The sequence below is a fragment of the Triturus cristatus genome, chromosome 4_1, assembly GCF_964204655.1.
Source record: "Triturus cristatus chromosome 4_1, aTriCri1.1, whole genome shotgun sequence".
In the NCBI taxonomy this organism is placed as follows: Eukaryota; Metazoa; Chordata; class Amphibia; order Caudata; family Salamandridae; genus Triturus; species Triturus cristatus.
The window spans coordinates 667,097,174-667,121,526 of NC_140585.1; the positions used below are offsets into that span (position 1 = coordinate 667,097,174).

General features: G+C 40.8%; 1 protein-coding gene across 16 annotated transcripts in view; it reads right to left on the minus strand.

Moving 5' to 3' along the window:
• Window positions 1–24,353, minus strand: part of NRCAM (neuronal cell adhesion molecule) — a 971,555-nt gene that overhangs the window by 213,615 nt on the left and 733,587 nt on the right. For 14 of the 16 annotated variants that reach the window (XM_085653084.1, XM_085653092.1, XM_085653099.1 and 11 more), the window contains 4 exons: window positions 15,674–15,691; window positions 6,631–6,736; window positions 4,276–4,472; window positions 1,836–1,958 (listed from right to left, as the gene is read on the minus strand). In XM_085653084.1, coding sequence (XP_085509210.1) covers window positions 1,836–1,958; window positions 4,276–4,472; window positions 6,631–6,736; window positions 15,674–15,691 — 444 coding nt within the window. The remainder of the gene's footprint in view (window positions 1–1,835; window positions 1,959–4,275; window positions 4,473–6,630; window positions 6,737–15,673; window positions 15,692–24,353) is intronic. The other 2 variants (XM_085653089.1, XM_085653094.1) reach the window with 1 other exon arrangement.

The window sequence follows — 24,353 nt, forward strand, 5'->3', positions numbered from 1 at the left end:
TGACATTTGACTTTTTGCTTTGCAGCAACAGAACGGTATTTGAGGTTTGTGCTGCAAAATAACATAGAGTGCCCAATGAGCAACTTTAACACTCATCATGCAACAGTAATGAAAGTGCATCCACAGCACCGGGCGATGCACTTTCATCACAGGAAGATGGGAATTTCTAAATAGGCTAGGTGATCCTCCACCGGGGGGTGGAAGTCAGGCGCTCTGCTGACCTGTGGATAGTCTGCTTACTTAAAATTGGCTCCTTGGCTCCTAAGACCTTCAATTGCATAGAACATAAATCACGTCCTGTTCATATTTTTTACATTTCTATCAGGTGCTTCTATTTTTATGAATGGGGATGCTTATGGAGTGGTTCTTTTTTGGCACATATCAAATGATTCCTCCATTGGGCAGTTGGGTAATAACTCGGCCTTCACTCCATCTTCCACTACTTGAAGGATTTTGCTTTCAGTGGGCAACCGAGGTCCAATAACTGTGGGTTCCTGCCAAACAGGGTATATCAGGCTAACAGACTCAGCATGCAAAACCACTTGAATCTGACAAACAAACTATCTTCCTGTAATTTATTTAAGATTTAATCTATGTGGTCTCTATTTTTTTTTATAGTACTAAGCCTTTGGTGAGAATGGAAACATGTCTCAATGAGGCTCGAGCAACATTTCATTATCTAGGACTATTCAATATTAATGAAGTGATGCAGTCGAGGCTAAAGTGCCTTAGTACTAATTAGAACATTGGAATGTTGAGCACTCCATTGATGCACAATGTAGCGCTCTGGGCTTCTAATGGATCGTAGAAGCCCGCAGCTCCAATGTTCCAGTGTTTGTTCACAGCTGTTGCTGTGAACAAAGGCCTTTTGGAGCCAGAGGGGATTTAAACCTCCTCGGGCTCCGAGAGGCCTTTGTTTTTACAAATTAGAATATTTTGCCCTCTAGAGGGCAGAAGGTATAGCCTCAGAGCCCTCTGTAGGGGGCTCTACTGTCCATTAAAGGCCCGCTCCCTTCTTAAAGGCCCTCGCCTTCGGCTCAGGCCTTCAATGCTGGAGTGGGCCTTTTATGGCTGGTAGAGCTCTCTACGTCGGGCTCTAAGGCTATAGGTACGTCAGCTGTTGAAGTGTCCAATCATGCAAATTTTGGAATGAGCATATTAGGTCATGTTCCCACAAACGTCAGTGCATACCCATCAGACTGGCACAAAGTTCTATTAAGTAATGTGTATGGGACAAATACACTCACATTTCCAGGGATTTTTTTGTGAAATTGTAAGGATAGAACCTCTGATCATTAATGTGGAATGTGGTTCTGGACTGCTCTCTTTCCTCATAACAGGAATTCGAAGATGCATAGGCAGGGATGCCTTATGCAATCCCTTTACAAGGTTCTTCAAGCTTCCAACATGGATGGGTGAGGTCAGTTACTCTAGCTCCCTCAAAGGCAGAGGCACCCGAGATGCCTGCACAGAGTAGCCAGTGAGACTGCCACATTGTGAGGTGGTGCAAGAAACTCCGCTGTCAAGCATTACCTTAATACAGTGAGACTTGTGTAGCAGTCCTAATGATTGCTATTTTAATACAACACACTATGGTGCTGTGCAGTGGTAAAATGTTTATGAAAGCTATCTAATTCCATTTTATGTATTGGGCATTTATTACTTCTTGACTTACATAACAACATTAACTATTTTGATGGGATTTTAGTCGGTAAGTATCTAGGTATCCCAAAGCAGGATCATGATTGTCACACTTACATTGGAGTGCATATAAGAACTTAACATAATCTTCTAAAAGTCAAATAATTCAGAAGACCTTACAAATTAATACTCACAATTATCCATCCAGAATATGATTGGAGGTGGTAATCCAACTGGTGGTCGGCACGGTAAGATAAGTGATGCACCATCTTGTATTATTATAGGCTCTAGTTTCTCTTTAGTCCACAAAGGAGATCCTATATTAGATATTGGACAAAATGAATAGTTCATTATTTAGTTAATAAATCATTATTACGAATTAAAAATCAGAGATGTTCAACAGTTATTTATCAGCCCAGGATCATAATTTTGCTTGTGGTTAGAGAGATAATGTTTGTTCTGATCCCGGGTTTGTCCACTGTTGTAGGCCGGGTATCTACCACATTTACAGAGTAGCTATAAAGTTTGTTTTCCTTCTTCTATAACCCAAAATGTACAGAAAATCTCTTTGTATGACATGTGAGGAGTGGAACTGTTTAACCATGACTGTTTTGTCTGTACAGCTCTTTTCGTACGACTCCTACAACCTACCTTATTCACCTTAATTTCTAATTTAGTAAATCTAACTCATAGTCTCTGTAAATACTTTTTGCTTCCTTCTACTTATTGTCATCTCGTAGGTTGCTTTTAATATCTCTAAAACAGTGCAGTTACTCATGTCCCTAACATTTGCTTAGTGCATCTCGAGTCATCTATCATCTAAAAGAGTTCATCTCCCTGGGTCAACTTTCTAAACCTGGATGATGGTTTTAAAACCTCTGATTATAATTTAATATAGTGTGATTGTAAATGTATATTTAATAATCATATAAACAAGTTTCTTACTGGTAATATTTCCACCAAACTGTATTCTAAAATGTTTATTTAGAGGATATGCATTTTACCCTTCTCTCATAATAAATACAACAATGTAATGGAAGTAGTGAGTACATTTAGCAATCCTGAGTTTCATTTTGCTTTCTGAATGATGGGGCTTATAATATTTTTGTCTTTACTTTGACAATATATGTAGGCTTATACACAGATATGTTTAAAGTAACTGCTAATTGAAATGGAGGATGAAGCAGAATGTCCTTACTCCAGGGATGTATGTCAGAATATTGAGATAGAAAATATCGATCTGCAATATTGACTCCAGAATATTGACTACAATATATCATCATAGTAAGAATGTATAGGTAAGTGTTGATTTACTATTTCAAGTCCACATTCACTTGGCTTGAGAATACACATAACTTCAAGGCAAGTACCTGTGGTGTTAAGAATAGTAAATTCACTCTTACCATCTATACGTATCTTGACCGTACAGTGGTAGTCAATGGTCTGAACTCTATACTGTTGAAGGTCGAGATTAAAAACTCAATATTGCGGTAAAACACCAACTCCAATCTGTACAGGTATGGTACAGGAAAAATATATCTGGGTAATGTAGAAAATCAGTGCTCACAGTGTGACAACTAAGAGAGAGCCATGTAAAAATAATTTCCTGGGCAACAGCATAAAGCTGATAGAATCTCTTTATATCGTTAAATGATTTTTAGTGTACTTTTGTGAGAGACATTACAGTGATTATTAGGAGTAGACTATCACTCCAGATAATCTTGTTTTTGTTAACTATAATACAACCTATATTATGAAGAGTGATACTTCATTTATTCCCTTTGCATTAAAACGTTTCTCAGTAAAGTCTGTTGATTGGAACTACATATAGTTAATATAAGATCAAGAGAGTTGATGCTATTCAAAGTCAGCAAAACCAAATTTGGCACCAGCCAGTATAGCAGGTACCATCACTGTATCAATGTTTACCAACAATATATACATTGTTGCAATGTTTTTTTACACTACCCATGAATTCGGTATTTGGGTAAATCAAACAAATTACGGAGTTGGATTAGGAAAAATATTTGTGGTCATCATTTTGATGGAATAGATGGGAAAAGGTGCATTCATGCAGCCCGGACATCGGTGACATATAGTTACCTTCTAACAAGATCTCTTTGATGATTAAAAAGATGTCTTTTACCAAAGAAAGAAAAAAGAGAATAATTAAACAGAAAGTTTCATGGAAGAACATAAGTTAAGTGGACATGTTAATTGTTCCCGCCTGACAGCATACGCCTCTAAGGGAAAAAATACTGCTATAACTATTTTATATATGGTGCAATTCAATCAAAATTAAACTGGGACCAAAAAAAGACTACACCTGCCTTGCCCCTCTACAAGGAGTCTTTACTTTCTCAAACTTTGTAATGCAGTCAAATTGTTTCTGCTGACATAAATCTGGAAGACGAAAGCTACAGCAACACACTGAAGGCAATTATAAGTGTTTAAGCTTCAAAAATATATAAGATCGGTTGGAAGAGTCCAGTTCCGCATTTGAGCCTAGTGACTACTATGAGTTTCTTCTCACTTGGGTGAAGAATTTTAGGTATCTTGTCCAAATATTGTACACTTCAACTGAATCTACACCAAAGCCGAGTCATAGGAGGCAACATTCTGAGTTGCACTTACTGGATTGACGAATCACGATATTGTTTGAAACTGCTGTGCCACGTTCATTTCTGGCAATGCACTGGTATTCGCCTACATACGCTTCTGCTTTGCTGCCATTCATAATGTTAATTACAATAGTTCCAGAGTTGGGCTTCATAGTTACGAGAGGGTCTTTGTCTATATCGAAATGTGTCCCATTTCGTGTCCAAGAAAAGCTGACAAAAAAGGAAAAAATAGTAGAATTAGGAGCACAAAGCAAACATCCAAAACGTGATACACACTTTGGCATTGGATTGATCCATTAGGTTTGGTTCACGATCATTTTAAACACACACAGAGGCACTGTAGAAAATTAGGTGCTCTCATTGCCTACAACCGACTGCGCTAGCTTACACTTGTCTTGTTAAAATCACCATTAATATGACGGCAAATATTTAAATTCAAACAGGTCCAGAAGTTCACAATCACTCATGTTCCGTATGTCTGTTCAGTTCTAACCCAAGCCCTCAAACTTTGGAACCCAACCCCTGTAGGCTTACTCTGATATTTGGAGTAGATTGCCTAAGTGTATGCAATTAATACAGAATGTGAGGAGTACTACTGGAAATCTATCACTGTCCGGGACTTCCGGGAATATTCTAAATCCTAAAGTGTACCAGGTGAAAAAGCCACAAGAATAAATCATGAGGAAAAAGTTGTAATTGTACAATAAACCTTTGCATCATGTCCATAGGGAAAATATTTGTTTCTGTAGAGAAACCACTTACCCTAGGCCATAACTAAATGTTAATTAATCTCATTCTAACCCATAAAAAGACACTTTCACCAGAGAAACTTCTCATTAGTTTCCAGATGTATCAACTGTGAAAAAGTGCCTGCAAGAAGTATGTATTTGCGGGTATTCAGCTTCTGGTCCAGGGTGTTTCTGCCTGAAACAACCTCCTTTCCCGACCCTAGCAGTACATTTATGACAGAGGACATTAGCAATAATAACAATAATACAGTTTTCAATATAGCATTAATTACTGCACTTATGTGGCTTCCTCACTGGTAAATAACAGGTGTTATTATTGCCAGGTATCATTAATTTAATTACCTCAGAAGGACGGACGGCTGGGTTGGTTTTGCCAGGAATCAAAACGATGTCAGCAGAGGGCGTTAACTCAGTGAACAATCCGGCTGACTTGGTACAAAATCGAGATCCCAAGGAAGGTGTGATTGAGGCCCCACATTTCTTAAATATCTCAATGTGAATGGCTACCTTTGTGATTATTTGAATTGCCATTGTTACGTCATATTTATACACCTCCATAGGAAAGCATGAGCTGCTTGGCTATTCATCAGTAAACCCACTAAATTCTCGACCTTCATCTTTTAGGTTTTGTCCAGCAACAGCCTGATTCACAGAATACATCAGCTCAAACCCCGCCAAACTGCACGCCGACATGAACGGTGGAAGGGACCACTGGGTAGCCGTGCGCTGCACAAGAACTCAACCATAATAATAGTAAAGGCACTGTCGATTGTCCAATCTGGATTTAAAAGGATGTTTCAGGCAGTGCGAGATAAGAGGTAGACTTCGAGTGACTGGACTGGATGGTGAGAACCAGCACAACTGGGCACTTCTTTTTTTTGTTTTTAATGGCAGGGTAAAATATGCTCACGGATTGAACCTCACAATACCCTAATAACCCAGCCTGCTAATCAGATCAATCGTCATCACAAATATTGGCAATACAAACATTAGGAATGTAATATTCTGCTTTGGAGAACGAGACATTTACACTTCAGAATGTGTGCAATTTTCGCTAATACCAGTCAGCCTACATTGTGTGTGATGTACAGATATTAGTTTGGACTTCTTGCTCAATGGCAATGGCAATCAGTATTAATCAGAAACTCAAAAATAAAGTACAGACAGCTGCTGCTGTTCCTTTCCAGTGGTGTTGAGTCCATGCAGGTTTTGGTGTGATGAAATGGGCGTCACTCGGGGCTAGCTCGGGAAATACTTGCTAGCCCTATGTGGTTGGTTGCAATTTGTGTGGAGGGTTTTTCAGCCAGGTCTGAGATGAATCTCATCTCATCACTGACTGTCGGTTTCTGTGCCTACTGTCAATCACTGATGAGGTTGACACAACCTCAAGTTTTCAATTAAGATCTCTCACGAATGCCACTTCCTGTAACATCATGCGGGGGTCAAAGGTTACATGAAGTCACTTCAGTCACTATTATGATTTTGGTAATAGAGTGATTTTCGGAGAACCTATGTTTACGGTAATACATGTGTTGTGAATTAGGGCCCATTGATTAATGTATAGCATTGACTTTGACCAAGGACATGCATTCTTGAACACAAACAATACCAATACTGACCTCGGGGGAGGCTTGCCCTTCGCTTCACACTGAATCACGATATTCTCCCTCGGATCCACGACATGATACTTTGGCGACTGGTGCGTAATGGTCGGAGGCTGCGGCACTTCATTGTGGAACATATTGAACAAACAAATATAGTCTTAAAATGCATGCGCATGGTACTGTCAATTTGTCAATCCTGAGGTCAAGTCTTTTCTCAACAATAAGACACAGGATGGGTTCCAATCTGCTCTAAAATGACAAGGCAGTATTTTTGCCAGTTTTGTTTATATATATGAAAATATATATTTTAATCTTTCTAGCAAAATTTAAAAATACATTAAAGGTATTGTCCTTAATGGTAACAAGTAGGGACCTGGATTACAAGATCTTTCAAGGTAATGTACACATTTATGCCACACATACATTAGAACGACATTTACTGAGCTATTCAATCACTAAAATACACCAGGAAACTTTTAGAAAAAAGGAAAAAAAGATCGTAAAATTAGGGAAAACACTTTAATTTCACCAAGAAAACAGCAAAAGCCAGCTGAAGGCATGAATGGTAATGGAGATGTAGTGGTGTTGATATGACCCCCTCAACTAGATGTGTCATGGGATAAAAGATAACTTTGCACGAACGGGAATGGGAGCCTCGATCAAGAACCTTCTGATAGTAAGTCTAAAGGACTCGCACCACAGCCATAAAATATTCTATAAGAAGTAAAAGTTTGAGTCTGTGATGCAAGCTTCAGGTGCTGGAACCAAGATCCCTTTAGAATTATTATTCAAAATCACAAGAGCAACCCTAATGTCCCTGCGAACCGGGTAAGTACAACGTACTGAAAAACAATGTTCACAAGGAACTCATTTGGAATTCATTTCCTATCACAAACAACATCAATGGTTGTCTTTGAATGAATCTTTCACCAAGTTAACATAAAGTTAACAAATCATACAGTAAGCCTAAACACAAAAATTATTTTACAAAGCCTCAGCCGAGGTCTTTTATTGAACTAGAAAATTGTCAAAACACATATAAAAACATATCATATGTACAATATTCCTCTCTTATTCTATTATATTTACAGTGCAAAGTGACCCCAGTGAAACCATAACCATACAGACACCAATATACAAAATACTTTGTAAAAATACCAAAAGAAGGTTATTGGAAAAATTTTTTAAACAAGGACAGTTTTGTAAATGTTATAATGATACAGTCAGAGCTGTCTCTTATTGTGTTTGTCGACGACGTTTCGACCCACTTCTAGATGCCGGGTCTCATCAGGACTGTTAATATGGGGACTAGTTTATGGCATACACATGTCCATGTTGGATCCGGTATGCAAATTAAATAATAGTATCCGCACTTAACCAATAGAGCATCTATTTATAGCTTCCACTGATATGGATGAATTGGTCGGAGTTGGACAGAATTCTTGGGATTCTATATTATGGGTAACCCTTATTTTCGTGAAGCCCCATCATTCTAAGGTAATGCGACCTGTTCTTTTGGCGCTTTAGATTACTGCTGAGTTGTAATGTTGCAGCAAAAGGGGGTTCCGTGATAATAATGGCAGATAAATTGCACCTTCAACACGCTGTTAGTTCGTGTCTTGCCTGCAACGGACCGAATCACGCTGGCTCCAGCGTGATTCGGTCCGTTGCAGGCAAGACACGAACTAACAGCGTGTTGAAGGTGCAATTTATCTGCCATTATTATCACGGAACCCCCTTTTGCTGCAACATTACAACTCAGCAGTAATCTAAAGCGCCAAAAGAACAGGTCGCATTACCTTAGAATGATGGGGCTTCACGAAAATAAGGGTTACCCATAATATAGAATCCCAAGAATTCTGTCCAACTCCGACCAATTCATCCATATCAGTGGAAGCTATAAATAGATGCTCTATTGGTTAAGTGCGGATACTATTATTTAATTTGCATACCGGATCCAACATGGACATGTGTATGCCATAAACTAGTCCCCATATTAACAGTCCTGATGAGACCCGGCATCTAGAAGTGGGTCGAAACGTCGTCGACAAACACAATAAGAGACAGCTCTGACTGTATCATTATAACATTTACAAAACTGTCCTTGTTTAAAAAAAATTTCCAATAACCTTCTTTTGGTATTTTTACAAAGTATTTTGTATATTGGTGTCTGTATGGTTATGGTTTCACTGGGGTCACTTTGCACTGTAAATATAATAGAATAAGAGAGGAATATTGTACATATGATATGTTTTTATATGTGTTTTGACAATTTTCTAGTTCAATAAAAGACCTCGGCTGAGGCTTTGTAAAATAATTTTTGTGTGTAGGCTTACTGTATGATTTTTAACTTTATGTTAACTTGGTGAAAGATTCATTCAAAGACAACCATTGATGTTGTTTGTGATAGGAAATGAATTCCAAATGAGTTCCTTGTGAACATTGCCCTTTAGAATTATGGCAACTAATGCCACTAAATAAAACATGCAGCCTCAAAGAAACCTAGGTATCCAATGGGACCTTTTGGTGTGATTCTTAGCCATATATTCCCCTAAAAAAAACTTGTTGGGTGCTTAATTTGGGCAGATAACAATTTCTCCATATTATTTTTTGGAAACACTTTATTTATTTATTCCCACATTTAGTTCCGGCTTCATTCCTAGTATCTTTTCTTTTATTTTATACTAATATAGCTACATCTCTGCATGATGATATTTAAATCTCAGAACTTGTGAATTGAAGGCATTTGGTATGTTGAGAGGACTATATACAATTTCATGCAGCTTTGCGCTAAGTAATTAGAGAACAACTTAGCTAGGGGGAAGCTTTAGGCATACAACTTTCTGATCATCCAGATATCCAACACTTGATGTGCATTATCTCTGTTCATTTATGACCGACCCCTCACTCTCCCCCCCACCCCCAATGGAAGCTGGATTTTGTATATGTAATGAGGAAAACCCAAATTATTCGTTAACCTAAATACCTTTCTCAGTAGTTAGACATGGAATACCTAAGCTCATTCAAGTATCTGTTGAAGAAAAAACATAACACAGGTGTCTCAAACAATAGCCTAGGGTATCAAGTAACTGGATACAATAAAGAAGCGAGTGAGGTGTGCAATATACTACATCATGCCCAAAAGCAAAAGATAAGCACAAAAACATGTGTGCATTAAGGTAAAGTAGATGTAGAGGACCTAACCTGTGCCTATCACACACCAAGCCAGATTAAAGTAATGTCAACCCAGACTCCTACGCATGCACATACTATCTTAGTGTGCAACTGCACAGATAAGTAATTGGTCACAGGCACATTGTTTACCAATACAAAGTGGTGATTTCTCATACTGTTTCATCATAGTTTGCAGAGACTGCAGAGAGGCCTCCTGCTTTTGGACAAAGTAGTCCATTGGAGGTTGAGGGCAGCCAGTCAGGCACTGCACCTTATCCTATTGGTGGGTGACTCATTTCACTCAGAAAGAGCCTTGGAAATGAAGGCCTAGGTTTAAGAGAGTGTCAGTCCATATCCTCTGCTGCATGAGAATGGTCCATGAATCACTCCTTTCATTTCACTTATTGTTCTGCAGGATGCATTGTAAAAAGTAGACCAATTTACTTCGTTCAACTCCAACAAGTGTTTTGCTCCAGTACATGTTCTGTGGTGGAGTCATGTGCTTAGGCCTCATTTGCACACTAAGGCCCTAGAATCATCTTGGGTCATTGTCCACAAAAGAGAAGTCATGCACGGTCTCTATTGACTAAATTAGGCCAGCCCATTCATCGTTTACCTACTTCTCTGCTTGGAAAGCCAATTTGCACAGTGAAAAATCTACTTTCCTAATTTGGAACTGCGCGTTTCCTAGCAACTTCACATGAGTCCCCGTAAGGTGTTGCTATTGGAATAGGGATCTCCAAATTTTATGATTTAAACTGGAGTTATTTTAAGGATACTTGCTTTGCCGTTGACTCACAATCACATATATGTCCAATTATATGTTAGATCATATGGTTTAAACTAGTTTCTTTCCAGGATCTTCAAGCATCATGCTGGCTGAATTTTTATCCTATTGTTAAGAATAGATGGTTGTGCAGAATATGGCTAGGAGGAATGGTATCTCCAGGCCCCTGTCAAAACACTGATAGATGATCCTACATCTTGAAAATTGGACCTACATCCAAACCATCTATTATATGTATTTATAGCACACAACCTAGACTGGTCCTAAAGTATCCCCCCACGCAAACCAAATCTCTCAATCAGTTCTCTTAACATCCTTTCTGGAGTGAGAAAGCCATAGCTGCATACCACTATGTCATCACACATTCAATTTTCCGAGGTAGGTCTTATTTTAGTTCAGGACCCTACTATCAACTCTAAATCATGTAAAAAGGACCTCTCCCAAATATTAGTTCTGACAGTTTCTTTCATGTGTAGGGATCCACCCATAAGCTATTACTGCATAATAAGACTTTTCATTCTGAAAGTCTACTTTAAAGAGGGGAGCCATTGATATGCAGTGATGAGGAAATCATGTGATCTTACAAAAAAGCCCGAAGTACTATATGTACATCTATTTTGTCAACAGAATACATCAATAATAATGGCCTGGGCGATCACCAAAAATGAAGGTAAATATTTTGGTGCTAGTTGGATAAAAATAATTGAGTCTCTTCTTATTGACATCAACCACAAGCGTCTGATACCCACAGAGTATGTCCTATGCTAATGTTAATGTTAATTGGGATTTCTATAGCGCATTATCACCTATTGGTCTCTGATCGCTTAGAGAGAGAGCCCAACCGTGGCACCTCAGAGAGTGTGCGCCCTGACTTGGCCTAGATTGTGCCCTAGGCTTCGGTAAAAAGGAGGGTTTTTCATTTGTTCCTAATTGGGAGGAGATCAGGCTCTTTGCGGAGCCCAGCAGGCAGTTCATTCCAGAGATGGGGGATCGTAGTAGAAAAGGCTCTGCCCCCTATAAAGGAGGTCAAGAAGCGGGGGCAGACCAGCAAGCCAGCACTAGTGGACTGGAGCGACCGTCCCGGAGTTTAGTTTACCAGGCGTTCCTTAATATATGCTTGGGCCTGACCATAGATGGCTTTGTGGGCTATGCAAAGCCCCTTGAATCTGGTTCTCTGCTTAACTGGGAGCCAGTGACGCTGCTGCAACAGGGGGTGGCGTGGGCTTGCCTTGGGAGCCTGAAAACCAGTCTGGCAGCATTGTTCATGACTACTTGGAGTTTAGTCAGCAGTTTTTCCGGGAGGGCCAGATATAGGGAATTCGCCTAATGCATGCGCGGCAAACAATTAAAGCTGACACTGCCATACGGAGTGCTGTAAATGAGAGTAGGGGGGCCAGTTTTCGTAGCAATCTCAGCAGACCTACGCATGTCCCCACCACGGTCGAGACCTGGTGGGACATAGAAAGTTTGGTGTCTATTTTTATACCCAAACTCTTTACAGCTGGGGCGGGCTCGGGGGTAGGGCCAAGTTCTTGTGGCCAAAAGTGGTCACTCCAAGGGATACCGTTCGTGGTGATGGCCAGAACCTCGGTTTTATCGAGGTTGATTTTGAGGTGGTTGGATGTCATCCAGCTGACAGTGAATTTTAGGACATTCTGCAATCGAATATGTGCCATAGGGGAGTTGTCAATCTGGATGAGGATCTGTGTGTCATCCGCGTAGGTGAAGACCTGGCACTCCATACAGGACAATTCGATCCCCAAGGGCTGGAGGTATACATTGAAAAGAAGGGGGGACAGTGCTGATCCCTGGGGGACACCGCACGTTAGCTCACCCACATCGGATACCTAGTCAACAATTTGGATCCTTTGAGATCGGCCTGACAGAAAGGACGCCAGCCATTGAAATGCTACCCCCTGGACCACTAGCTCCCTAATCCGCGACAAGAATAGGTTGTGATTGACCGTATCAAGTGCAGCGGACAGGTCCAGGAGAACCAGGGTGCAAGGCTTCTTTCTGTCGGCCATCAATCTCAGTTCGTCCAGGACTGCCAACATGACCAGTTCAGTGCTGTGGTGGGCCCGGAAACCAGCCTATGCTACAAGGGAAATCACAAGAGCCCTGAGTCTATCACAAAAAGACAATTGCAACATGATCTAATGGTGCCACAAATAGTGCTATAAAAGCTTCAGACAACCCAAAAACAGTCATCACTCACTCTGAATAGGAGAAAGATAAGTTATACTGCCCAATCCTTGAAAGACCTCCACTAGTTTTCTGTGGATCAAGGAGCACATTATAAAGTTGGGTGCATCATACACATAGCATGCAATGTGCAGCGCTAATTCAGTAAAAAGGGAAGAGATTATAAACAAGCTGAGATCAGAAAGTGCTAAGTGCCTCACCCAAGCCAAAGTCAGCTGGAAGAAACATTGAGTAAAATGATCAAGGTATGGGTTCCACACTTCATCTTGCACCTGCACCTGCACCTGATTATTGTCAACCTCTCTTCAAACATCTAAAGGCCAACCTCTGCCTCTTCCACCATGGGATCATGCCCTTAAACCACATCCAGGAACTCAAATGACTATTCTCTGCTGATGCTTCATTAAAACATACATCTGAGGATGCACAGGTTTTCCTCTTGTGCAGCAGAGTAATGATTGATCACTCCTATGCTATTGGCACTGAGTGTTGGCAAGTGTCTGAAACACAACATGCAGCCACGTAAAGAGATACCATAAATAAAGATCCCTTTAGATCATGATGTAAATGTATGCCATTATTTATCTTGTACTACTTTAACAACTGCTTTGCATTCATTACGTTACATGACCAGTGTACAATGGGCACACAAATTAAATCTAAATTAGAATAACGGTTGAATGGTGTGATGGTATTTACTGATTGCATAATGTTACTGAACTCCTCTGCAAATTGCTAATATAATAGTTTTCAACATTACATCACGGTCCGGCGAGACGTACAAGGGTGATTTGCATATAGCTGGATCTGAACTGAGGTGGCAAAGTGAGCTAAAGAACGATGATGGATTCAACCCAAATCTGTGACTGGGGGTGAGTGTCTGAAAAGTTTCAGTGCTCCACCCATCATCTCCTTGTATTTGCGACATTACTTTCAGCACTTCAGTCAAGAGGTGAATGAGTGTAAGCACTACGGACCCACTTAAAGTGAGCCAGAAGGAAGTACTAATGATTATTAATAAAAATGTGCACAAAAAGTACAATTGAATTAAGATTTGTTTAGACCATACTTATGCCTAATCGAACAGTATGTTAAGGTGGCAGCAGGTGAGTATTTAAGTAGCTCATTGTTTAAGCAGCCATCAGATTTACAGATGGTTGTGTGTGTTGTGTGTCTGGAAAAATAACAGATACATACACACACTGCTCTCACAGAAGCACTTGTATGGGAGGGCTGACAGTGATTAATTTGTGCCGGTAGTTGCAAGTGGTGAAGACCAGGACATAGTTCCCATCATCAGTCTTTGACCCAGAGCAAGACACAGAAAGGCTGAAAGGGTTAAAAATAGGAAAACTCTGACAAAGGGCAAAAGCAATGACAGAAAAGAACCTGCAAGAGTAAGGTAAAATGGCAGGAAGCATAGGAAGGTGGGAAAAGAGACATGAGCAAAAATCAAAACTGGTCAACTTTAGCATTGGCAAATCAAGAATTTTACACCACAGCAGTGAGAGCCTTAAAAACACTGAGGAGCTGCACTCGTTTTTTTCACAAAGTGTGCTTTAGAAGGGCAGCATCCTATCCTGAATTTTCCAAGGCTCGGCTAGTCTGCTTGACATGTGAAATGACAACATAGGGCCTCATTACGATGTTGGTCGGAAATCAAAGCATTCTGACAGACTCTGTGTCGGAATGGTTTCTGACCGAATCGGATTTGGGGAGTCCAACCGACCGATTAAGATGTTTCCGAACACAGTTCGGTCGGACTCCTATTGACTTCAATGGGAGCCTGTGTTCTGACCGACTACACAGGCTCCCATTGAAGATAGGGGTGGCTGCGGAAAACCTTTCACTCTGTGGCGGCCACCACATGGTGCCTGCCACAGAGTGCATGGTTGAAAAGACTATGGGTACCCTCATGGGCCCCAAACGGAGGCTCCTGGGCAAAGGGGGGCCTGCTACAGCCCTCGAAGTCAGTTTCTGACAGCCAAACCATGTCTGAAAAACTGATTCGGAATGGCTGTCCAAATCCAACATCGTAATGCATCGGTCGGAAACAAGGTCCATAGAGCCGTACTAGTCGGCTTCGACGGACTTGGTTTCTCCGAATACCTTTTGGAGGCGAGTCAGAAAGTCCGAACGGTTTCCTACCATCATAATCGGTCGGTCAGAAATGTTTCCGAGTCGTCGGAAACAAGGCCTCCGACACGGATTTGGACGAACCGCATGCCGTTCGGAGCCTTTCCGACCGACATCGTAATGAGGTCCATAGTGTCAAAGTTCCTCTCGGTTTTCAGACGTATGTGTAATTGTTACTGTCTTGTGTATGCTTGCCTAAAATTAGGTACACACTGAAATGTTATCAGCATGAATTCTCTGTAGATGGTTCAGCAACAACTCTTTGTCAACCTACAATTGTCATCTAAACACATTCTGCATTCAAGCTAGTTAATAAAGTCAGACTGGAAAATATGTTTCGATGAATCTTATCATACGTTTCAATTTACAGTATAGAGACATTGCAATGTGCATTTATGTAGCAGCAACGAGGCAATTGTATTGGGTTGCATGATGTAAACAGTGCATTGCTAAAATCGTACAGAATATTGCATGCAGTGTTGTGCTTAATGTAATCTCTGTTTAAAAAAAGTTTTGTTAATTTACTTTTTAACACCACCCATATTCTGTTTGCCACCAGTAGGTTGAAAAAAAGGAAAATAAAAATAATCTGACCCACACTGCATGCAATAGGGTATAGCCACAGCAAACACACGTGTGTAATAGTAAAAGCCACTCCCACATCACTTGGATGCTTAGCATAAGCACAGCAAAGAAACAGCATAACACACCAAAAGCCTGGGCTTTACGGACTGCTTGGAACAGACAGAAACTTACGTTCTTCTAGAAGTTTTGCTATTTATCCCCACCAGAATCCGCATGAGAACGGGTAGATAAAGATTAAAGAAAATCACTTGTTAGCAAGAAGAAAGCCGGAAGCACAGATATCAGGTAAATTTGTCTCATGAATATACATGTAACATTGACCTAAAAAAGACACAACTCATGGGAAGCGAGCGATTGAGTGGGAGTGCATTGAAGTAATCGAATGCATTGCCTGCGTGCTGAGGGGCACATCCATCCATCCTCCATGAGAGGACTGGAACAACAAAAGAACGGCTGGAGGGCAAAATGGCTCTCACAAAGGGGAGCCTCAGATTCTACGGCAGGCAGTGCATTGGACAAGCAATTACTTTGGGTTCCAATAAGCGAGAATTACAATTAATCATCATTTGCATGTGCATTTTGTCCATGATCTTATTAAAAATAAAGCTCCTTTATACATACTCCACAGTCATTACAGAAGCCAGAGAGGACAAGGGTTCTGAACTCATCATGTATTTAAATGTTTACCATGCAGCATATGCCTCGCATCCAGTCTTCTCCTATGTCTAAAGCTCTTGGAGGCAAAGGTACAGTTGTTACTATATATTTTTGATTCATTGTGGCAAACTGTGGCAAGTGTTAACCTTTCTCCTATACCGATGACACTCCCTAAACACAGTTTAATTTAAGATATTGCTTTGCCGATGGACATAATGCTAAACACAACATTTGTCATGTGGTGTAATGATGTATTTAAAATTATTCACATATTTCACATTCTGTGTTGCTTTATCAGATTATATTCTTAAATGTATTTTTCTTCTTGTTGGGATTTGTTACGTTGAGTATTCATTACTGCCCTTTGCCTAACAAACCGTGTTGTAGTTATAGTCTGTAATTGATTGAATTGCGTTTATGAAATGGGAAAAAAATGGGAACTTAATATTTGAACAACAACAAATGAGTTTAGAAAGGTTACCTACTAAATTACATCCCATGCTAACATGATCTACCAAGCTATGATTTCAAACATGTGAAAAAAGATAAAATCATAGGCATTTCTTCTGCCTCATTGGAGCAAAAACATTTTACTGCATAGGCCCACCCATACATTGCAATAGTAAATGGGAAGTTTGTTTTGCGGAAGGTTAGTATACATTTTAAAGTAAAAATACAGATTGAGGTCATATAATACAAGTACAATGGTGACTTCTTGAGGAAATTTACATAGTAGTTTCTGAAACTTCAACTCTCAGATGTAATAGTTTTCGCCCACTGTAGAGAGTGGTAAATATTCAGTTTGCTCTATATATACGCTTCTTTGCTAAATCATGATACAGTTTGGGGAGATTATATTGAAAAGAGGCCTGAAGGTACTCAAGCCACTTATTTAAATCAAATTTTCAAAAAATATTATTCATCTTGTTCCGAAGAAACAAAAACATTGAATAAAAACATTGGTCTACCATAAGGAAGTGAAATCAGAATTTCAGAGAAGGGCAGAGCACTAATGCAAGGATTTATATAAGACTCTGAGTGGGAGTAAGGATTAAGGGAAAGGAGAAGAGAAGGGTTAGTGTGAGGGTGAAAATTAGGTTAAAAGGGCGATTTAAGTTTAGGGTTAGGGTGAGGTGTAAAAACAGAAGCTATAAGTAAGATTAAGATTAGCCTAGGACCAAGGAAAGTGATAGCGTTAGAGTTAAGGTCGTGGTAGAGATTTGGTTAAAGGTTACATACAGTGAATAGGATTAAGCATGAGAAAACATGTGTAAGAATAAAAAAAGGAAGATGTAAGGTTAAACATAATCAGTAAGGAAAATGTGATGATTCATGTATGGGACCGGAATGAAGGGGTACAGGTGGTCTCTTGCTGTTTTAAAAAAGAAAAAAATAGTCTGATAAAAATATGGATGTCCTGAAATTAATGGTTTGAGTTTTTTTGTAATAAATTAAGGGACAGAATCCTGGCCATGATGTACTTAGGAGACGTCCCACACCACTCAGTGTTTTTGCATACTGGCTGATTTGTATCCTCGCCTTCATTTTGTGCACCAACTAATGTGGTAATCTGATGCAGCATTAAATGCCCATTACATGTGATCACAAAAATTCATGCTTCATAAATACTTATGAAACAGAAGTCTAACCTTGACTTTTGACGAATGTCTTCAATGCCAGATTGGAGGCCTGCGAGGAACAGCAGACTTCCATCCCTTCATTTGCATTCATTTAATATCTATTTTTTTTTTTAAGTAGGCCCGGCCTTTTAAGGGGCAGGCGATGTTTTCAAAAAAAAATGCTGGCATTCAGAGAATTGGAACCTAAGGAAGGCTTGGGTCTGTGAATGCTGGCATTCAGAGAACGGCGTTGGAGCAGTGGGCAGAGGTCTCCTGGACCAGTACATGCTCCCCCAATGCAGAAAGCAACAATTTACAAGAAACATTGCAACTGTGTTACCACCCTCTTCGGGTCATGGTAAGAGATCAATGGTTATGATCACAAATCATTCATACATTGTATAGTGATTCGCAATGGAGAGGAGGATCCCCAATGCAAGTCCCCTATCCATACAAATAAATTATTTATTTATTTATTTACTTATTAAGGAGTTTTATATAGCGCAGGAGTCTCCAACCTTTTCTATAGTGAGAGCTACTTCTGCTCAAGGAAAGTCTTCCTGAGCTACTAGCAAATGTTATACCTGTAAAATAGTGACTACAGTATGACCACCCAAAGCAAGATTTTCAGTAGTTACCACCCAAGTATACTAAGTGCGGTAACCAGCAGAAATGCAGGGAAAAAGTTCTTCAATATTAAATACCTCCCCTTGACTTATGAAGTAACATTCAAATCTTGACATGCTCAGTGGCACAAAGGACATAAGCACAGCAGTACATCTCCCCAGCTCAGCTTGATTTATTATTCACCAGTTTCTGAAAATTGACATTTTTCTTTCTAATACTACTTTCCACTGTGGGCAAACAAACTCAATTTTCCAGAAGAAACCCCATTTTTTTAAACTAAAACTGCCTTTAAAATATCCGTTTTCAGTTTTTGAGAAATGCACAGTCTCAAAAACATCAGCTTGTCATTATCATCATGTACTCCCATGTACAAATGCCTCATATGGACATACTACTTTGAATTCCCAGGTATTACAGTCATATGCCATGGATGCTCACCATTGGTATAGGAAACAATGGTCCTAGACTTCTTTAAAGCTAAAATTCAGTTATGAAAAACATTCATTAGTCAAAGGGCATCCGGTACATGTAGAATTAGCATTGTATCATTAATGTACCACCATTTTCTTTACAATGCAAACAAGTATATCCTCAAAAGACACAAAGGCACAAAATATCACTCCAATAGTGACTGTTTATTATTTAGTTACTTTTATAACAGATCACCATATTCAATGCTCGAAATAGAGAAAGAGGTTGCTCTAAGGTGAGTGTGAAAAAGGAAAGTGCTTGTGAGGTAGGACAGATATAAAGCAGGGGAATCCAAAAGGCAAATTCAAAATCCAATCAATTACACATTCTGGTATCCTTAGTAAAACTGGTCGTGGTTCATAGTGGCACCAGTTTTACAGATAGTCCTGTCCCTTATGGATTTACAAATATTTATTTCATGATTTTCTGATGACGCACAGAGACTATTCATATGTGAAAAGGCAGGGCTGGGATGATATCAGGTACAGGCCCACTGGGGGAGAATGTCGACGTTTTGACCCTGGTGCAATGAGGGTCATTTATATCCTCTGCAGGCGGGTCTTCCTGAGGACGGGGGGAGGAGAGGCAACCTAGGGTGAGGTACAGTAAGGATACAGCCCCGGCAGAGGCAGCCCTTCTCCAGGTTATTCCTTCTTTTTATTGCATGCTTCAAATGCCTACACACAGTGACAAGGAAGTGTTGCATCTTCCAACAAGCATTGGCATAGCGAATAGGTCTCGCCTTTGGGACTTTATAAGTATTTAGTTATGCAGCACAATATCCTTGTGGCAACAACATCAACTGTTGCATGGCTAAACACTTATAAGGTCCCAAAGGCGAGACCTGTTGTCTATGCCAATGCTTGTTTAATTTTGTGAAGGACAGGATAGTCCTGATACCGACTGGAATGGCGTTCTAGATTCTGGGTGTTTTTCCGGCGAAGGACCGGGCAGCAGTTTTTTGTTTGCGCGTTTTCATGGGAATGAGTAGTAGGGTACTGGAGCTCCTGAGGTTCCTTGTCTGACCAGCCCTCTTGAGTTTGGCAGGCAAATACTCAGGTTTTCCTGTGTGCAGGGCTTTATGTGTGAGGCAGGCAGTTCTGTATTTGGCACGTAGTTCGATTGGGAGCCATTTTAGTTCTCTGAGTGCTGGTGAGATATGATCGTATTTCCTGATTCCCGTGACCATACTAGCTGCTGCATTGAGAGTAGTTTTGAGGAGCGCTAGGTGCGAGTCTGGATAGCACCAGTGATTGGTTGGCTTGTTTGAGGTTGTTGGTTGGGATGAATGGTTTTATTTTGTTAGGTAACTTCAGGTTGACGAAGGCACTTTTTGCAGAGTTCACCAACTTGAAGTTGGTGGTAATTTGCGATTTCTTAAAGCCAGGTCGCAATTTTTTTTTGCTTCCTGCATTTCTTTTAAGGAATCACAAAATGCGATTCCTTAAATGCATTCGCAAAATAGGGAATCACAATTTTTGCGATTCCCTATTTTGCGAATGCCTTTTGAAATGATACATCCCAAAAAGCTTTTTCCCGTTCGCAAACGGGCCGATTCCGCAAATCGACCAGTTTGCAAATGGGAAAAACGCTTGATACATCTGGCCCTATGACTTGTTGCCTTAAGTTACTTAATGGCACGAGTTATAGTTTCTTCAGATAAGTTTAGCTATAAGTATAACTATAACTGCTGAATTTCTTTGGTTTTCTATGGGTGAAGCATCAGCCTAACAATAACAACCCTGTAATCTTTGGTTTAATCAGTGAATTTCTATGCTTTTTTTCCAGCTGGGGCTTAAAACAGCAGATAGTCTGCAGACTATGAGTTTGGGCGAAAATAAAAAAGGGGCTCATAAGCAATCCCTCTAACTGTCCTCACTGGTCAGGATGCCTGTATCCTAACTGCTTATATGTATTTCACACTGTACCCTGGCCGATGCGCTAAACAAAATGCTAACCTCAACTTTTCTTTAAAGCTGCAACTATCTATTCCTTTCCCCTCAAAATCCACGGATCCTCCGCAAGTAGATCCGCATCGCCAGATATATTTTTTGCCCATTAATATCTCTGAGACTACTGAATGGATTTACACCAAATCACAAAAAGTGTGCTTTTTGGACCAACAGCTAGCATAGTCGTGTTCAAAATCACTATGGGAATTAACATGGGGGAAACCTGTGTTGGAAACTTGTTTTGGGATCCCCACTCTTTCGCTTCCCCGTGCTTGACAGATCAACCCGAAACTTCCAACACAGCAGCTGAACCGACTAAAATATAAGTTTGAAAATCTCGTAAGATTTGTCCAGCGATGCCAAAGTTATTGGCAAAACAAAAAATCCTATGGAAACTAGGTCCTAACTATATCTAACTACTGGATCCCGCCAGTAGAATATGTATATATATACACACACACACACACACATTACCCAGTGGCAGTCGCCACTGGGTATTATAGTTAGGTCAGCTGTTGCATAAGAAAATGTATTTTTTGGGTTGGTAATATCTTTGGCCCCGTTTGAAGCATCTCCACGAAACATTCCAAAAACGTGCTACGCTTTGATTAGTTTGTGCATGGAATGTTATGGGGTGATCCGTCAAGCGGGAGCCAAGAAAAGAATTTCTAAAATGCAAAATCCCCATGCATTTTTATAGACTTCTTTATGAAGGGTACCTTATTGTAGAGGGAACACTCAATGTATCTAGTAATGATCTTATCGTGAGAATTCCAAACAGTTCATGAAGTCTTGAACCACATACAAGAAGGGAGCCATAATGTGATTTTCAAAGAGTGTCTTTATTTGTATTTCATCAACATTTCGCACTTCCGACCAGCTCAGCCAACGCATTTCATTCTGTGAAGGACTTCATCAGAGTTTGCAAAAATATGTGTGGTAATCAGGAATAGGCTAATCCTCAAGTGATTCAAAATGATTAGTATTTCCCTAGTGGGATCTGCAGAGTAATGCCATAAATCATTTGATTGCGCAGATACAGGGTAGCAGTCTCTCACATTTTAAATCACTAGATGACTAGCCTATTCCTGATTACCTCATGTAGTAAGATCATTCCAAAATACATTGAGTGTTCCCTCTCAATACAGCTTTGTTTATGTTTTGCAGTTCCCGAGCAGTGGAACTGCAAGAGATGGAGCACTACTGTTTGACAATATGCTAACTAGCACCAGTGTGGTTGCCCCAGGGCCAACACTGTTTTTAGCTGGGTCTGGTGGCTCAGTGGAGTAATGCTTCCACTGCAGGTGCCTGTGTTCAACCTCATGGTCATAGGTTCAAATCCCAGCGGGCCCACTCAGCCTTTCATCCATCTGAGGTTGATAAAATGAGTACCGTTGAGTAACAATAAACATCTGTTATTCAGCGCCAAGATACCTACGGGTGAATGTGCGCTTTAAAAATACTTATGTTCTGTTCTTTTGTGTTTGCTTTTCTTTATGAAGGGCTACAGCAAAAACTGCTGAATGGAATTACACCAATGTTGGCAGAATGCTAGATCTAGGTTCACAGATTGTGCTTTTTGTGATTTGGTGTAAATCCATTCAGTCGGTTTTGCGAAATTAAGGTTAAAAAATAATTGTATATCTGGGCGGTTAGGTCTGCAAGCGGTTCGAGAGACAACCACAGGAATGCCAATTTACAAATAGTGTTCTGATTTGCCCAAGCTACTTTATTTACTTTGGGCCATCACTGATTGGCTGACAGCTATTACAGGACTCAGGGACACCTGCATTAAACTTTTTACCAGTCGCAAACTTCCCGATTCGCAGAATCAGCCCGTTTGCGACCGGTAAAAAGCCATTTCCGATGCATCAAACTTAAATGTATTCGCAAAAATAGGACATCGCAATTTTTGAGATGACCTATTTTGCAAATGCATTTACGGAATCGCAATTTGCGATTCCCTAAATGCAATGCAAGAAGCATTTTCAAAATGCGACTTTGCATTAAGGAATCGCAAATTAGCATCAATTTAAAGTTGATGTTAATTTGCAAATCCTTAGAAGAATGCATCAAATTGCCTTTTTCTAATTACCATGTGGCGCATACACATGCCATCAGGGCATGTGTGTGCGCCCCATGTGCACACTTACCTGTTTTGAGAGTGCATCAGGGGAGCTTTAGGCTCCCTAGCACCCTAGCAATTGCATTCGCCATTTACGATTACCTATTTGCTAATCACAAATTGCTAATGTTTTCCCATTCATTCCTACGGGCCTCTAGGCCCATCGGAATGAATGGAAAAGCATTCCCTAATAGAGAATCGTAATTTGCCATTCACTATTAGGGAATGTATAGGAATCGCTATTCTTTTTGCGATTCCTACATGCATAAGGAATTGCGACTCCTAAATAGCGATTCCTTAAAAATTGCTATTAAGAAATCGCAATTCCTTATCTTGATGCATGTGCCGCTTAGCCCTCTGTCCTGAGTTAAAAATTAAAAAGTGATATAAGGGGGCAGGGTAGGGATACCCTGACTACCTAGGCCTAATGGGGGAGTCCAAAAGGGACCCCGTTAGATCCAAATACAAAAAAGAAATCAGCAGACGTTGCCGCGATACCGCGGGATCAGGTAAAAGAATTGCGGCTGGGCCAAATTCATTAATTATAAGCCCCGAGGAGCCACCCTCAGGGCCATATTCAATAAGCCATTAAATGCCCCTGGGAGCCCATCCCAGGCCCGAAATTTGCACATAAGGGGAGGGGAGCAGCGTGGCCCCCGTCTCCGAGGCAATGACAGGCCCCAGGGAGCCCACCCAGGGGGCCGGAATTAGTGTATATGGGAGGGGGCCACGTACCCCCCTCCCTGATCCATGATAGGCCTTGGGGAGCCCACCACCGGGCTGAAATATTTCAAAATGGGGAAGGGGGCCATGCTCCCTCCTTCCCAAGGTCTTTAAAGGACTCAGGGAGCCCATGCCTGGGGCCGAATTTACTGAAAATGGGGAAGGGACTATGCATCCCCCCTCCCTGAGGCCATGACAGGCCCTGGGGAGCCCATTCTGGGTGCCAGAATTAGTGTAAACTGGGAGGGGGGTCCTTTTCCCCGAGCCATCAGAAGACCTGGGTGGCCCGCCTCCCTGTGCCATGATAGGCCCTGGGGAGCCCATCCTGTTTTTCAAAATGTGAAGGGGACCATGCAGACACTTCCCCAAGCATCTAAAGGCCATTGGGCCCAAAATTACTGGAAATAGGAGGGGGTACATGGCCCCTCTCCCTGAATCCTTATTGTCTCCGGGGGCCCCATACCTCGGGGCTGCCTTACATGCTACATGCCATGGAGTCCACCCCCAGGACATAGCAGTTTTGTGGCCTGCACTGGCGTGGGCAGGAAAACCTGTGCTTGCTCCCGCTTGGCTGGATTATTTTTAAATCCCCCGCCAAGCGGGAGAAAAAACAAAGTGTGCTCTTAGCTGTCAAGGGCTTTAAAAATGCTCCCCACAGCTGGAAGCAGACCTTTGAT